The sequence below is a fragment of the Leptosomus discolor genome, chromosome 4, assembly GCF_034619465.1.
Source record: "Leptosomus discolor isolate bLepDis1 chromosome 4, bLepDis1.hap2, whole genome shotgun sequence".
Taxonomy (NCBI): Eukaryota; Metazoa; Chordata; class Aves; order Leptosomiformes; family Leptosomidae; genus Leptosomus; species Leptosomus discolor.
This window is the reverse complement of record NC_141394.1, coordinates 73,096,345-73,111,123: the sequence shown is the minus strand read 5'-3', so window position 1 is coordinate 73,111,123 and position 14,779 is coordinate 73,096,345. Positions and strand designations below refer to the sequence as shown.

The following is a 14,779-nucleotide window of genomic DNA, read 5'->3' as shown; positions in this document are numbered from 1 at the left end:
CGGGGGAAGGGGAGCGCTGGCACAGCCCTGCCAAGCACGGAGCCGCAGGCAGGAGCGGGGCTTCCCCTCCGAGGGCTGTTCTTCGGGCCACGCCGCTCTCCGGGGGAAGGCGATCCACGCACCGCCACGGCTCCGGGGGCGGGGGTGGGCGCCCGCCACCTCCCGCCCAGCAGGGGGCGCCGCGGCGCTGCCGACCGGCGGGCTCTAGGGCCCAGCGTCCCCTCTCCGCTCAGGCGCCTGCCTGATCCACACTCGGGAAGGGGTGGGGCCCTCCCTCTGATTGGACAGAGAGCTTCTCGTTCTCCCTGCTGCCCCGCCCGCGTGCCTCGGTGTGTGTACGTAAGAGTGCGCGTGACAGCAGGCCGGGGGTGTTGTGGCCCGCGCATGCGCGCCCGGCGCGGCTGAGTCCAGGGCTGGGCCCTTGCTGCGCGGTGGGCGGGGCAGCCCGGGAAGAGGGCGGGGGCGGGGCAGCGTCGTGGGGACTGATGGGACGGATTCAAGATGGCGGCGGGGCAGCTGGGGAGCGCTCGCGGCCCCCTGCGGCGTCTCCCTCATTCATTGCGGCAGTGAGGGGTGGCGCGGCGTGAGCTGGCGGCGGCGCCTCGGCTGGCCCCAGCGCGCCGGGCGAGCGGGGGGAGCGAGTCCGGGAGGGGGAGGGGGAGGAGGAGGAGAGTCGGGCCCGCGAGGGGAAGGCGGGCGCCGCCGGGCGCCTGCGAGAGGGCGGGGAGGAGCAGCGGGTCGGTGCCGCCGGCGCGGGCGGAGCGGACATGGCCACCATGGAGAAGCTGATGAAGGCCTTCGAGTCGTTGCGGTCCTTCCAGCAGCAGCAGGGTCCGACTGCCATCCCCGAGGAGCCGCTCCAGAGACCGTGAGTGACCCGCACACCTGGGCCGGGAGGGCTCCCGAAACGCTTCGGCGACACCCTCCCCTGCCCCAGGGAGAGGCCTCCCCGCCGGGCCGCTGCCGCTCTGAAGGGCTGACAGGCTAGGAGGCAGGTGGCAGTGCCCGGAGGAGTTAGTCCCGAGGTGCTTCCCTGTCCTTGGCAGGAGGCTGTTCCTGCCGGCGTGTCTGGGAGCGCTGCCTGCTCGCTGTTTAAGTTTGAGCTAGGAGGAACTTTCTGGGCAAGCACGCTTGAAAATGCAGCAGTGTGGGTAATGAACGGGAGATATAAGGATGCTCTAGGGATTTCACAGGCTGCTTCTGGGAAAGAAAACCTTGGGTTTAGCTAATACACTGCCGGAGAAAAGGCAAGACCCCCTTAGTGTAACTTAAAGCACTAAGCCACGTAAAGTGAGAAGTCTGAGGTCTGATGCGCCTGGGGGGAGTTGATGTGGATGTCTATACGTGACAAACTTCATCGTAAGTCTTGTGCTGTGACTTGCTGTGCGGAGATCCAAGAGGAAGTAGTTTAAATATTACTGATACCCTTTTGCTTTCTTAAACGTTAGGACAGATGCATTACATCCGTGCGATGTTCAGGTTTCCCACCGGGAGACATTACTGGAGAACAAGGGCGAGGAGCTGTTCGGTACCATAGTGCTGCCTCTTACGTTCTCATCCTCTACTTTTATTAGGCATGTGAAAAGATACTAAGATTTTTACGGCACAAATACGAGCCACACTATTACTTTTGCTCCAGCTGTTGGGGAGATGGGAGAAGCAGAAGGGTTGAGGAGCAGGTAGCTTCTAAATTGGCAGTTTCATACTGTTTTGGCAGAGGATGCGAAGCAGCGGACCTGGGCTCTTGGCCACCTGCTCCCACAGTACGTTTTGATACTGATGTCAAATAAATTATCATGTTGATTCTGTCTGGAGAGTGTTGTCTCAAACAATCTCACTGCATTTTCACAGTTTTGGGGCACAATAGGTGAAAAACCTCATCTTCTTCATGACTACTTGTTTTTAGATGTCGAACTTGTCAGCAGGGACTAATTGCTTTGTTATGTGTATTTTTTTGTGCTAGTATTTTGTGTGACATGGAGGATAGATGGCCACTTATTTCCAGTCTTTCCCGTCTGTAGTTGAAAAAAATCTGTTTAGGAAGTTACTGATAAAATAGAGCATGGAATTTCGAGAGGAAGTCCTGAAAATTATTTGTGATGCTTGCTGAGGGATGTTGTGCTTGGTTTGGGGGTCTGAATTTAGGCATACTCAAAAGTATTAAAAACTTAGGGTTGTAGTTGTCCTTGTTGACTTTGCTTTGTGTTTAAAAATAGCCTTATGTTTTCAGAAGGCTGATGGTATTGCATGCCCCCAGGAGCTATACAAATTCAGTAACAGCACTAAGCCTCATAAAAGCCTGTGAAAGGATATTGTTGTAGTCTTTGCTAAAATTTCCCGAACTTCTAGTGAAATACCAGGTGACATCTTGGATGTAATTCACAATACTGTCTGAATATCGTTCTACCTGTCTGCTGTTGTAAAAGGATGCGATCTTACCTGTCAGTAGTGAAAGAATAAATTACTTAATGAATGTTGTAGCATAAATGCTACGGTTTTGCTCTTTGTTTCGTTGGATATCAGTTTGACATTGTCCGTTAGATCAAAGTTGTCCTGTTGCCTAAATTAGACGAGTGAGAAGCTGTTGTTCCTCAAGTTGTAATCTCATTACTACAGGTGGCATTAGACATTTCTTGTTGGACTTTTTTGTTACGGTAAAACTGACTACCCACCTCTACCTTTTCTTTTTTCTCCCAAAACAAGCTACTTAATTTACAACAACACAGTGTTAACCTCTACATGACTAAAAATAAGAATAATAATAAAAAAAATCTTTCCTGTTGGAGTAGGCAAAAATGGCCTTTTAAATACTTTTGGTAGAAACTGAGCATTCTACCTCTGGTTAGTGAATGAATCCTACTAAGGGCTGTCCGTCTCCTGCTGTGAAATGTTTTGAGATCACAGAGGTTGGGGTAGAGAAGACTTAATTGTTTGCACAACATGTATTGAATTTTTTTTCTGCTTTATTGTAAGGCAGTGACTTCTGAACTCTTGATAAACCCGATATCCTGGATTTAACTTTTTTATTAAAATATTAATTGAATTCAAGCTTTTACCAGGAAGGTAAGAGCTTTTTCTGTTTTGGGAGACTTTAATCAGCAATAATCATGTGTTATACTTTTATTATGCATCAGACATCAGTTTCTGGCCCCTCTCCTATCTCATGCCATTCTTTTTCTTCTATGAAAACTTAGGTTGAACTCTCTGTCATCATGTTGCTGCTGTACTTTGTATGCTATTGCCTTTTGCTGAGGCACCTTATTTTCTTCCATCTATATTTTTAGCTTTTTCAGACCCTTAAGTTCATGGGAGTTTTGTCATCCAAAAGAAAACACTCAACTCCAGCCAAAATTTAACATGTCATTAGTATGATGTAGAACTTCAGCGTTGAATCAGTGAAACTAAAAAGCAGATGGGCTGTCACACAACGTTCTATATTTAAAGTTTTATTTATTTTTACCTCTTATCAGTGAGCTGAGGGACTGACTAGCTAATGTTCCTTCTGGAAAAATATTTAGCTTTGATTTGGTTAATCCAAAGGTGAATTTCTAATAGTTAATTATCGTAATTGTTTTTAATTGTGCCCTATTTTGATTTTTTTTCCTTAAATTTGATTCTAACTGTTACCTTTCCAGAAAAAGGTGCTGCAAGAGCCAAAGTGCTCTCTAGCAATATTCATTTTTCTATACTCATGAGTTTGTCTGCATTTTTTTATGTTTGACTGAAGCTGTGGTCGTAGATTGGTTTCGTCAGTGTTGTACGTAGAGGTGTGTTAAATTTTTTGCTTAACTGAAGACCACGTGAACTGCATGAATAGTACCTATTGCCCTGCTTGTCAGTTCCAGATGGTTTTTTTGGAGTTACCGTTTCTAGGGTGTGTTGTAGACCTGGTCTAGTTAATTTGACTATCCATTGTTGTCTGTTGCTACACGTTGTTTGAAGTGTCTGCCATATTTGGGGCTAGTTTATTTCTTGATCCACTCATATTTGTTTGTTACTAATAGAACTTCTCTTTTTTTTCCTTTTTTTTTCTTTTTTTTTTCCTTTCTCAGGATTAATGTCAAGCCATTTGGCTTGGCCATTTTTCTTAATGTTGGTTCAGCTTTAGAGCTTCTGTACTCTTTTTACACATCCTTGATTCCAAGGCCTAATAAAAGTTAGCATCAGTGAGCTGCACCTCTTCGTAGCCAGCTTGTCACGACACAGAATGCGAAATTACATGGGCTTACTGTTTTTCTGTTGTTGATTAATTGTCTTGGCTAGAGAATGTCTGTAGAAGCATGCAGAAGGTTAAACTCCTCTGCACATGAGATGAAGCTTTCCTGTAGGTAACTGTAACTTCCAGTAGCTCCTGCCTTCTGTGAGTCGTCAAACTGAAATGACCTTACGCTTGGGGCTTGCTACTTCAGCTCTGTTCTAAGAAATGTGTGATGCTGCTGTTGGCCCCCTGGGTATGCTCACCAGTAGTTTGCCTGAGGACTTCATAATACTTCTGAATAAAGGTTTTTGTGTTTTTTGTTGGGTTTTTGTTTGTTTGTGAGTTTTTGTTTGTTTTTTTTTTAAATAAAAAATGGTGTGCTCTATCTCTAGATACTACTCTGTTATCCTTCTTCCTCTGTAGGCACAGAAAATGTGCATATTCACACAATGTACCTTAAGTATTTGTCTTCCACCTTTTCTTTCATTTATTCAAAGGCTAATTTTTTGCAAGTTGAATAAACAAATGGCAGATGAAAGATTCAATACAGTAAACTCAGTTGAATGTTTTTCCCTTTGGGTAGTAACTAATAGTTCTTCACCTCTAGTTTCTGTTATTTCAGTTTAAATGGTAACTTATGACCTATATGCATTTCTTCTAAGTGTTCACAGTGATTTTTCTCTAGTCAGGCCTCTAATTTTCTAAGTTACTCATTTCAGTGAGGTGGTAGATTCAGTGTTAGGTGAGCTCTCTGTTTACAGAAGTCTGCCAAAGAGATTGATCTGTACTAGTCTGAGTAGTATTGAATGCTTGCCTTGCTCAGGGGTATGTTATGTCTAGATAATAAAGAACTTTATTCTGAAAGCAGCCTCATTCAATAGTAATGTGTTTTGTATCTAAAATGGTGAGCTTATGGGCAAGTTCAGATGTGCCTGTCCTGTTCTTCAGTTGAATGTGTACTGAAAATGGTGCTGATAAGAGATGTGGGCAATGGTAGGTGAAATTATCATAAAAGTTGAAACGACTTATTCAGTTTCTTAGGTGCCTATTCACGTCAACGGTGCTTAAGTTGTAAAATAAGCTGGACATTTAGGAAGTATTTGCTGTTTTGTTAGAGAAGATCTGAAATTGCTGTTCAAGTCTCTGTGGTGCTTTTTCAAGATAGAGAGAAGGACGTTGTACATCTTTATCAAATTCAAACTGACTGCTCGTATTCTGCCAGTTGCTTAAGAACACAAGCCAAAGAAGAGATCCTCTTTGAGGAACGCTGAAGCTTACCTAAATAAAATACTGACAAATTATAATGGAAAAAATGGTTTTGTTTAAAAGGGAAAATATTTCTGGAGTGAGATGAGAGGGTCCTTGGGAGAAAAACTGCAGTCTTAAGAGGACTTTTCAACCCTCCACTTTCAACATGGTGAAAGAAAAAGGACAAGGGTGCTTGCAAAGAGTTATTTCCCCCCCAAAAAAAAAAAAACTTGTACTATTATTTGAGCTAAAGCTCTTAAATATTACCACTTAATTCTTCAAAATTTTTGTCTGAAACTGTATTTTCAGTTAGTTTAATTTAATGCTTTTATTGGCTACTTGCTGTTGGTCCTTAACATTGTGTTAACTATGTTAATGTAACTCAGTGCTGACACATCACTTTCCAACTTTTGGTTCAGAAACGCTGTTTTGCTATTTGGTAGTTTTGCTATTTTTTGCTAAGACAGAAAATCAAATGCTAAAAACACAGATGATTAATTTTCATTTGGAAAACAAAAGGGAATAATCTCTGTGAATGTGAGTGAAGGAGCAGGTACCTCCTTGTGAAACAGACCCAGGAAAGGTACCTTGGGGTGTGCAGTTTAGTTCCAGTATGGCTACTGGTTAATTATTTAAAAGTAACATCTGCTTTCCTAGAAGTGATTCTGTGTCAGTACAGTTAAGAGTAGGAGACACTGCATACAATGAAATAAAATTTCACAGTCTTAGTCTTCAACTCCTTTGTTGGGGGGGGTGGGGGTGGAGCAGCTTCTGTTCTAGGCTCATCTGTAAAGGGTTACAGGAGCCATATCATATTGAAGTGAACACTAAATGAATTTTGCAGAGTAGAAGCTTTTCATGTCGCGCTATGCATCGTTTGTAGACATGCATTCTTTGATTTTGTAAATTTTATTCTCTTCATTTTAACACTTATTTGCTATGAGTTGACTAACGTTGGCCTTCCCTGGACTATGCCAAGAGTAAGTGGAGGGACGTTATTTTTGATGGGCATAGACTGTGCCTAGAATTTTGCTGTTTCTATAATTACAAAAACATTTGGAGGAATGTGGCATATGATAGGATTGCCACAGCATCCTTTCCAGTTCAGATACAAAACAGTTGATTTAATAGAACTCTAAGTTTCAAGAAGTTGCCAGACAAAAAAAAACCCCAAAACTCTGAGGTGATACTATGTGTGAGGAAGTTCTCTTTAAAAGTGGTATTTTTAGGTCTGCAAGACTTGTTCTCGTGGCTTGGTTTCCCCAACCTTTTTCATTCTACCAGATTCTTCATTTCAGCTTTTTTCTAGGTCTGCTCCACTTTTTCCTTCCTTTCACTTTACTCCTCTTCATTCTTAGTTTTATTTCCCAAATATTTTTCTCAGTAAAAGTTATGGAATTAGTATGATATTCCCTGTTAAATGGTTCATTCTTTTTCTAAGTTTTTATCCTTCCCTTTGCTTGTGTGCCTGCATGTTCTCGGCAGCAGTTAGTATATGAAGTCCTGGGCGTACAGGTGGTTGGCATACAGCTGTATAGTGACTAGAAGAGTGTATTGCTCTCTTGTATAATCATTAGACACTGCTCTAGCCAGAGTGTTTAAATGGTAACTGCTCACTTCTGAGGTCTTATCTCAGACTCATTACTGTTGTGTTCTTTTAGAAAGAAAGAACTTTCAACCACCAAGAAAGATCGGGTGAATCATTGCCTAACAATATGTGAAAACATAGTTGCTCAGTCTTTAAGGTAAGACAATATCTTTAATTTATTGTATTAATATGAATAACTACTTTGGAGTGTTAGTTATTTGGAGGCTTCCTGACTACTAATTTTAAATGGTCAGCTTCTGTTTACAATTGAAATGGCACAATTTTTATTTTTTTTCTGAACTCAAAATCTAAGAAGTGATTTTGTTTAAGTATTAGTAGAGTAGGCATTGTCCTTCTACTTCAGACAGAGAAACTGAGGCACAGAGGTCAAATACCTTGCCAGATTATGTAGGGAAGAGCAGGGAGATGATCTTCCAACTCCTAGTGAAGCTTTAATCCACTGTGGTCTTCTCCTCTTTTATAGCTATGTATAATATACCTGTAGTCAGATTAGGAAACCCCCTCAGAAGTAGCATTGGTGTTTGCTTTTCATAGTGTGCACTGTAATTTTCTATTATCTGTTTATTTAGAAATTCTCCAGAATTTCAGAAACTGCTGGGGATTGCCATGGAACTCTTCCTACTCTGCAGTGAGGATGCGGAATCTGATGTCCGGATGGTTGCTGATGAATGCCTTAATAAAGTTATCAAAGTAAGAACTTTTCTACACTGCACTACCAGATTTTACCTCTTCTGGATGCAATGTCCTGTGTGAATTCACACTGATGTTCTTTGAGTTCCTCTTCTTATTGTTGATAATATCTCCTAATGTGAGAGGTTAAGAAAGCTTCTCTACTAAATTCTGTATGTGCTCTTAGGAGAGCTTTTCATGCCTGGATCAAGATATTTAACTTGTCTTCTGTCATTCATCATTCTAATATATTCTTTTCTTCAGTCATTCATTAACTTTGTTCTCTTGAAGTTAACCAAAACAAGAACAGGGCTTTTCTAAAATCATCTTGTCTTATGGGAGGAGTACTCTATTACTGTTCTGAAAACATAAAGATATTTAACATGAAGAAAGATAAAAATACTAAAAAGCTGACTGAAAGATGTAGGGGCTTTTCATTCCAAACTAGTTGTATGCTGCAATTCAGGTAGTGTGATTTGCTGAGACTTGGAGGAGGAGCTCTTAGGCAATAATTAGGATGAATATGGTGTTCTGGAGATTGTTTATTACCCTACTGTGATCCAGAATGAAGGGCTTGTTGGAGAACAGCAGGTCGGCATTCATATGAGGTCAGGCAAGGTCTGAATCTTGATTCAAAGTAGCTTAAATGAACCCTTTGGGTAATTGCAGTGAGCTCCTGCTTCCAGGACAGGTTTACCTTCACCTGCCCTTTTTTTCCGGTTTTCTGAAATACTTGACCTTTGACTCTAATTACACAGGCACATTACATTTATCTAGTTGATGCAAAGTTTAAGTGCTTTAGAAATATGCAAATAATATTTATTTTAGCATGAAGGGGTGTGTAGAAACAAGCAAACTTCCTTATTTCCGTAGAGATTTCTCTCAGTTAAATTCTATTTGTCTTATATCTGAATGAATTAAGTTTTGGGGGTTGAGCTTGTGGCTGACAGTCGCATATGGTATATTCCATTAGGGAAGGAGGAAGTGCAAGTGTGGTTTGTTTGTTTGTTTGTTTGTTTGTTTTGTTTTGCCCTGTAGCACTTTGCTCTATTCATTCTGATTTAAATGTTTTTCTATTTGCAGGAGCTTAGCACTCTATGAAATTACCATTATGTAACTTAATTTGCTTTAAAAGATGCTCTGAAACAGTTCTAAAGAATGTGAACTTATTTCCTTCTTTCCAAGCTCTTCTGTAGGCTTGGTATAAATTTGACCTCTTTAATTCACCAATCTATTTAATTGTTGCTTTTTGGCATCTTTCAAGGTAACTTGAAAAACTTTTTTTTTTTTTTTTCAAATATTTATGTGATGGTTTGTTTTGTTTGTCATTTAAAACCACTTTAAAATTTAAGAGTCTTCTATCAGTTATTAAGCTTGCCAATTGGTCACAGCTATGAATTGGTAATAGCTGTGATACACCCATGTGGTGGGAATATCAGACTGTTACTGAAGCTGGTCATAGTTTGTATTCTGTTGCGATGTTGCGTGCTGTCTGGAAGCCACTTAGATTTTAGGCAGATGTGCTCTCGTGTATAAATGCAGAGACAAAGATGTGCAGTTTATTTTTGGTTGTGCAAGTTGCAGTGATGGTTGTGTTGAGCGGAGCAGAGGTGCTGAGCCCCTAAGCTTGCATATTGGTCAGTGCTCAGCAGTTTCGGTATCTCAGACATTTTAGAGACAAATTCTGTTGCTAGAAAGATACTTTATATTATATCTCTTTAAATACAAGAATATAGATGTCAGCATTACTCATGTAACTGTGTTTCTGTCTGGAGTTTATACTCAGTTTAATTAAAATGCTAAAACTTCTGTGTAGACAAGGCTGTAAACTGAAAGAGCAAATAAGTTTCAATAAGCACTCTGTAGGTCACCTTGAAGTGTCACTAAGTATTGGCCAGAACCTCACAGACAGCATAAATGTCTCAAATTTAAATAGCTTTGGTGATATCTTTCTTTAAAAGAAAAATACTCGGGAGTAACCAGGTTTCTGTGGATAAAGTCTTGCTGAAGCTGATTAACAGTGTTGTGCTAATCTCTGTGCTAATGATACTGGTGGGACTGCTCACACAGATTGGAGTACAGCTGGTCTCAATTAATTGGGATTTATTATTTGTAGTAATTTAGGGTTGACTATGCTTATAATTTTTTCTAACTGGGATGACCTTTTAGATTTTAGCCTGCTAAAAATATAGGTATACACTAGTAAAAAGAGTTGCTCCAGTTGAGTGTGTTGGGAAGCCAGCTTACCCTTGAAGCCAGGTAGTAGTTAGTGCCTGTTTGTGTTGCTTCATATGCTTGTATACAGCAGCAGGGACCTGCCCATGAAAACGTAAGTTTTGTGAAGTGAGATTTATCCCTACCTACTGTCACCTAGGCACCTGGAGTTAATAGTTAGGGTGGCTGTGACAATATAAAGATACAAGCCAGCTGAGATCTTTCTGGGGAAGGTAATACTATTTTATTGTAATGACTGGTATAATTGGGGGGAATGAAGTTTTGGGCATGCAATTTTAGGCTAGGGGAATCATGCTCTGGAGGAGCCGCGGGCACTTCACTGAGCGCGCTTGAGCAGTTGTGGCCTCTACATCGGTATGTGCCGTGTAAGATTTTGTAGTCATCGTGAGCAGTTCTGTGAAGATGTGAGCTTAATGGTTCGTGGTCAAGAAGGCAGGTAGAAAATTAGACATTATTAAATTATCGGGCAAGGAATACAGAATGAAATACTAAAAGCATTATAGCCCTGTATGTAGGCACTTGCACATTGTATGAAGCTCTTGTTTCATTTGAGTAAGTGGTGGTGGAAATGTTTATAAATAATAGTACAGACTAGGAAAAAAACAGAAGAGGAAGGGTGATCGTATATGTACAAAATATTCCATAGGAAGAGATTGCATATAGTAGAACTATTTTCATATTCTTTCCTTCTCTGCTATTTTAAAGATGGACAGAGAATGATCGAGTTGAGGTGACCAGAAAATTACTCCTTTTTGGTGCTTACTGTCATTTCATGTACCCTAGTTCTTAGCCAGACTGCAGGCTCAAACTACAGTGTATGCTCTGTCGCAGTATGCCTGATTAGATCCTGGGATGCAATACTTCTGGTGTCCAGAACACCTTGTGGTAAGAGATGGATGTAGAAAATAGGCTGATTGATGAAAGAGGGTTTTTTCAAAGGCTGTTAAAGGTAATGATACAAATACAACCTCAGTTTGAGAAATAGTAGGCTGCGTGACAGTGGGGATGTATAGCAGGGAACACCTCTTGCTGCCTGTGAATACTATTTTTGTGTTTTAATATTCTATTCGTGATATCTATTCTTGGCGACTGCCAGAAAGCACGTTTGGTTGGCTCTGCTTGTAGTCTGATCCCATATGGCCTTTTTTAGGTAGAATGGGTAACACGGTCAATGTTAACTGCAGATAACTGCTAGAATTTGTGGAATTTGTCTGCATTTCTGTTCTGTGTTTGTGTGAAAACTAAAGGTGTCTCTCTTCAGTATTTAGCACTTTCCTGGTTATACATAAAATATAGGGGCAGTTAGGTAGTTCTGTGCCTTTTTTGAAGCTGTGTTATTGCAAGTGTTGCATTGTTCCTGTAAAGTGCCTCCCCTCTGATACAGTACATTCTCAATGCATTTTATTGCAGGCTTTGATGGATTCCAATCTTCCTAGGTTACAGTTAGAACTGTACAAAGAGATTAAAAAGGTGAGTTTTTCCTGTCTTTTTGAAATACGGTATTTAGTAAGTGTTTTAGTAACTGGAATGTGGCATTAGTGTAAATAAATAGTGTTAAAGCTTCGCTTTGGAAGGATTTATGACTGTTTAATGTATTATTCTACCCAGTTCCTCACTGTTGGCCCCATTGTTGAGATTTAACAGCTCCTGAAAGCTTATCTGGCAGAAAAATGTGTGAGCATTTGGTGCGAACAGCAGTCTGAGTTAACCTTAGTGACTTTGCACCCGAACGAATGAGGTATATTCATGATGTTTGCTCCACTGACTGAGCTAGAAAGAATATAACTTCAAGCAAAAGGGGGTGAAAGGGTGGTGGAGGACAGTGACATTCTAATCTGATGTAACTTGGAAGAATTGTTTGATCAAGACCTGAAGTGACCTGATAAAAGTTTTAACGGCTTTGTGAATGTGTGATGTATACTTACAGCTTCTGTAGGAAGCGTAGGTAAAAATATTGAAGCGTCTCTTTGCACCAAAAGTCACAATTTGATTATGTCCACGGGAAGAATTTTAGTAATAGCCTTTTTGAAGTACGTGACTACAAAAGAATGCTGTATTCTGGACAGTATGACTGAAATCATCTTGCATCTGTAAACAAACAGCAGGGCTCGTATAGGGAGAAAATGTGTTATTTGTCAGACAGTAATGCTATTGCTTTTTGTTGTATTTCTTTGGGAATGATAGAACTCTAGAGAATAAAATAAAATAAATAACAAAAGCAGTGTGGATAGGGCTTTTTTCTGTCAGATGTGGACTACTTGTAGGCCCTGCATGAGTATCTTACTGTATTGTTGTACCTTAATGTCATGTGAAATTTTTAAGGGTGTAGAACTGGATGTCTAGCTAGTTAACAAAAACCAGACAACATAAAAATTGCTCTGAAGTTTCTGCATGTCATGGCCAGGTGCAGGAGGAAATATTTTGTTGTTTAAAAGTGGCATGTGCTTCTTGAATAATAGCTCTCGGATTCATGGCAGAGGCAAGACAGAGATGTAGCAGGCACAGCAGAAGCACCCAGCAGACTGAATTTTGTTTGTGCATCAGTTGGACCACTTTAGGAGCCATGCCAGAATCTGTTGTTTGGCTCTGAACCTGAAAAATGCACACTTTGTAATTCAAATGCAAGTTTCTTTTTCACTTTACATGCTAACAAGACCATGAGCCTTCGATATACTAGCTAAAAAAACTAAGAAAGAAATTACAGTTTCTAAACCTCTCAGCTCTGTCTTGAGGGACTTGTTTTGAAAAGCATTTTGGTTAGTTTCAAATTATGTAAGGTACACAATTGCTCCTGACATCTATTGACTTCCATAGTTTTCTGTATTTCCAACGATACTAAGGAGCTTTACTATATCCTTAGACACTAGGTCTAAAATCATTCTGGCTTCAGTCAGGTGCACAACTGAAGATGTTAGTACAGACAAATAGATACTAAACTTCAGGATGCAAGCCATTATGAAGTGATACACATCAATACGTGGATTTTTTTCTTTGGTGCACTCAGGACATGAACTTTATTTGCATATGTCCACTGCTGCCAATTTTATGCTGTGTTTGTATCTCTGCAAGTGTTCCAGTGGTTTTTAGACTTATCATCAGTGTTTCTTTGTTGGATGGTGCCTTGGTGGCATTTTAAGCTGATTTCAGCAGAGTGGAGATCTCGGGACATTTCATTCTCTTTCTTGGTGTTCCTTATTGTCAATTTTGAGTCACTTGGAAAATTCCTCATACCAGCTAGAAAAATGAAGGCAATCATGGAGCTGACTTGACTTCCTTTTGGCTAAAGAAAATTCATGGCTTCCAGACCTTACATTTTTATCCGTTTAAGTAAAATGGTAGAAAACTGTATACTATTGTATATTATAGCTATTTTTTAGGAAAATGTCTTGCTTGATGAAATGTAACAATTACATACTCTGTCCAGAACGGTGCTTCCAGAAGTCTACGTGCTGCCCTCTGGAGATTTGCTGAGCTTGCCCATCTAGTTCGGCCTCAAAAGTGCAGGTAAACACATCCTAGTAATGAACTTTCCAAAGAACATTTAACAGAACATAGATGTTAGCAAAATGTTACTGTTCTCGAGTTTTAAATACATGATTGGGAGGTTAAAAGAATTTCCATCACGTTGATCCCTCTGAAGTACCTTTTAGGTTTTCTTTTAGTGGAATTTTAGTTCTGTGCTTGCTCTATGTGACTGTGGGGGAAAAATTGTGAAGACAATGAATTGTGGGGTTTTTTTTTAAAATACTCTTCTTTAGTTCTGTCTTAATGTCTGCAAATTGTATTCAGAATATTGTCCTTTTTTTTTTTTCTGCATTCTATGTAGCTAACAGGTACACTTTTTATGATTTAGTAATACCACAGGATTTGTGTATGAATTAAAAATGTTTAGAAGGGTACAGTTGTTTTGATATCAAATTAGTTTTTCTCCTTTGCCATACTTAGGCCGTACTTAGTGAACCTTTTGCCCTGTTTAACACGAATAAGTAAGAGACCCGAAGAATCAGTACAAGAGACGCTAGCTGCGGCAATACCAAAAATCATGGCAGCGTTTGGCAATTTTGCAAACGACAATGAGATTAAGGTATCTTTCTTTAATCTATTAGTGCTCCCTGTTATATCTCAAAGCACAGTGAGCTATCAGCATTATCAGTTGGATGTCGCAGAAAGCCGTGTTACAGCTGAATGTCTGAATTAGCGCGAAAGTTGCCCTTGCTTGACGTGTGTTAAGTAATGCTTTGGATGAATGAAAAATACGTTTGCTGACTTCTTAATTCACTTCTGTCTCCTTTTTTTTTTTCTCATAAAGAGTTAAGTAAGGTATCTTTGTTTTTAGGTTTTATTGAAGGCTTTCATAGCTAATCTTAAATCCAGTTCCCCTACTATCCGTCGGACAGCAGCAGGATCAGCAGTAAGCATCTGTCAACACTCGCGAAGAATGCAGTATTTTTATGCCTGGTTATTGAATGTACTTTTAGGTAAGGTTCAGGAAAAAAAATTAAATTTGCTTTAGGTATAAGGAACATGAGATTTTTTTCCCACGTAAGACACTTTTTGTGTGTGAGAGGTTTTCAGGCAAAACAAGGATACTTAAGACCACCAGTTACACCGCTAATGCTTTCTCTGTTTTGTGTTAAGTTGCTTGAAGATATGGCTAAAGCTCTTTGTGTCTCTGTGTGCTGCAATGCTAGTTCAGTAACGTGAAAAGAAACAGCCAAAGCTAGGGAAGCAAGTAGCCTGTTGGAAATGCAGAGGTCTAGGGATTCTGGAAGAACTTGCTCAGGAGTCTGTGAAGACTTGCCTTGTTCAGCAGCTTGGTT

At 40.4% G+C, this 14,779-nt stretch overlaps 1 protein-coding gene across 1 annotated transcript in view; it reads left to right on the top strand.

The window, feature by feature from the left end:
* The first annotated feature begins 767 nt into the window (after positions 1-767).
* Positions 768-14,779, top strand: part of HTT (huntingtin) — a 91,213-nt gene continuing 77,201 nt past the window's right edge. Inside the window, exons 1-7 of the mRNA XM_086464170.1 lie at positions 768-868; positions 7,108-7,191; positions 7,625-7,745; positions 11,370-11,429; positions 13,384-13,463; positions 13,905-14,043; positions 14,296-14,437. Coding sequence (XP_086320296.1) covers positions 768-868; positions 7,108-7,191; positions 7,625-7,745; positions 11,370-11,429; positions 13,384-13,463; positions 13,905-14,043; positions 14,296-14,437 — 727 coding nt within the window. The remainder of the gene's footprint in view (positions 869-7,107; positions 7,192-7,624; positions 7,746-11,369; positions 11,430-13,383; positions 13,464-13,904; positions 14,044-14,295; positions 14,438-14,779) is intronic.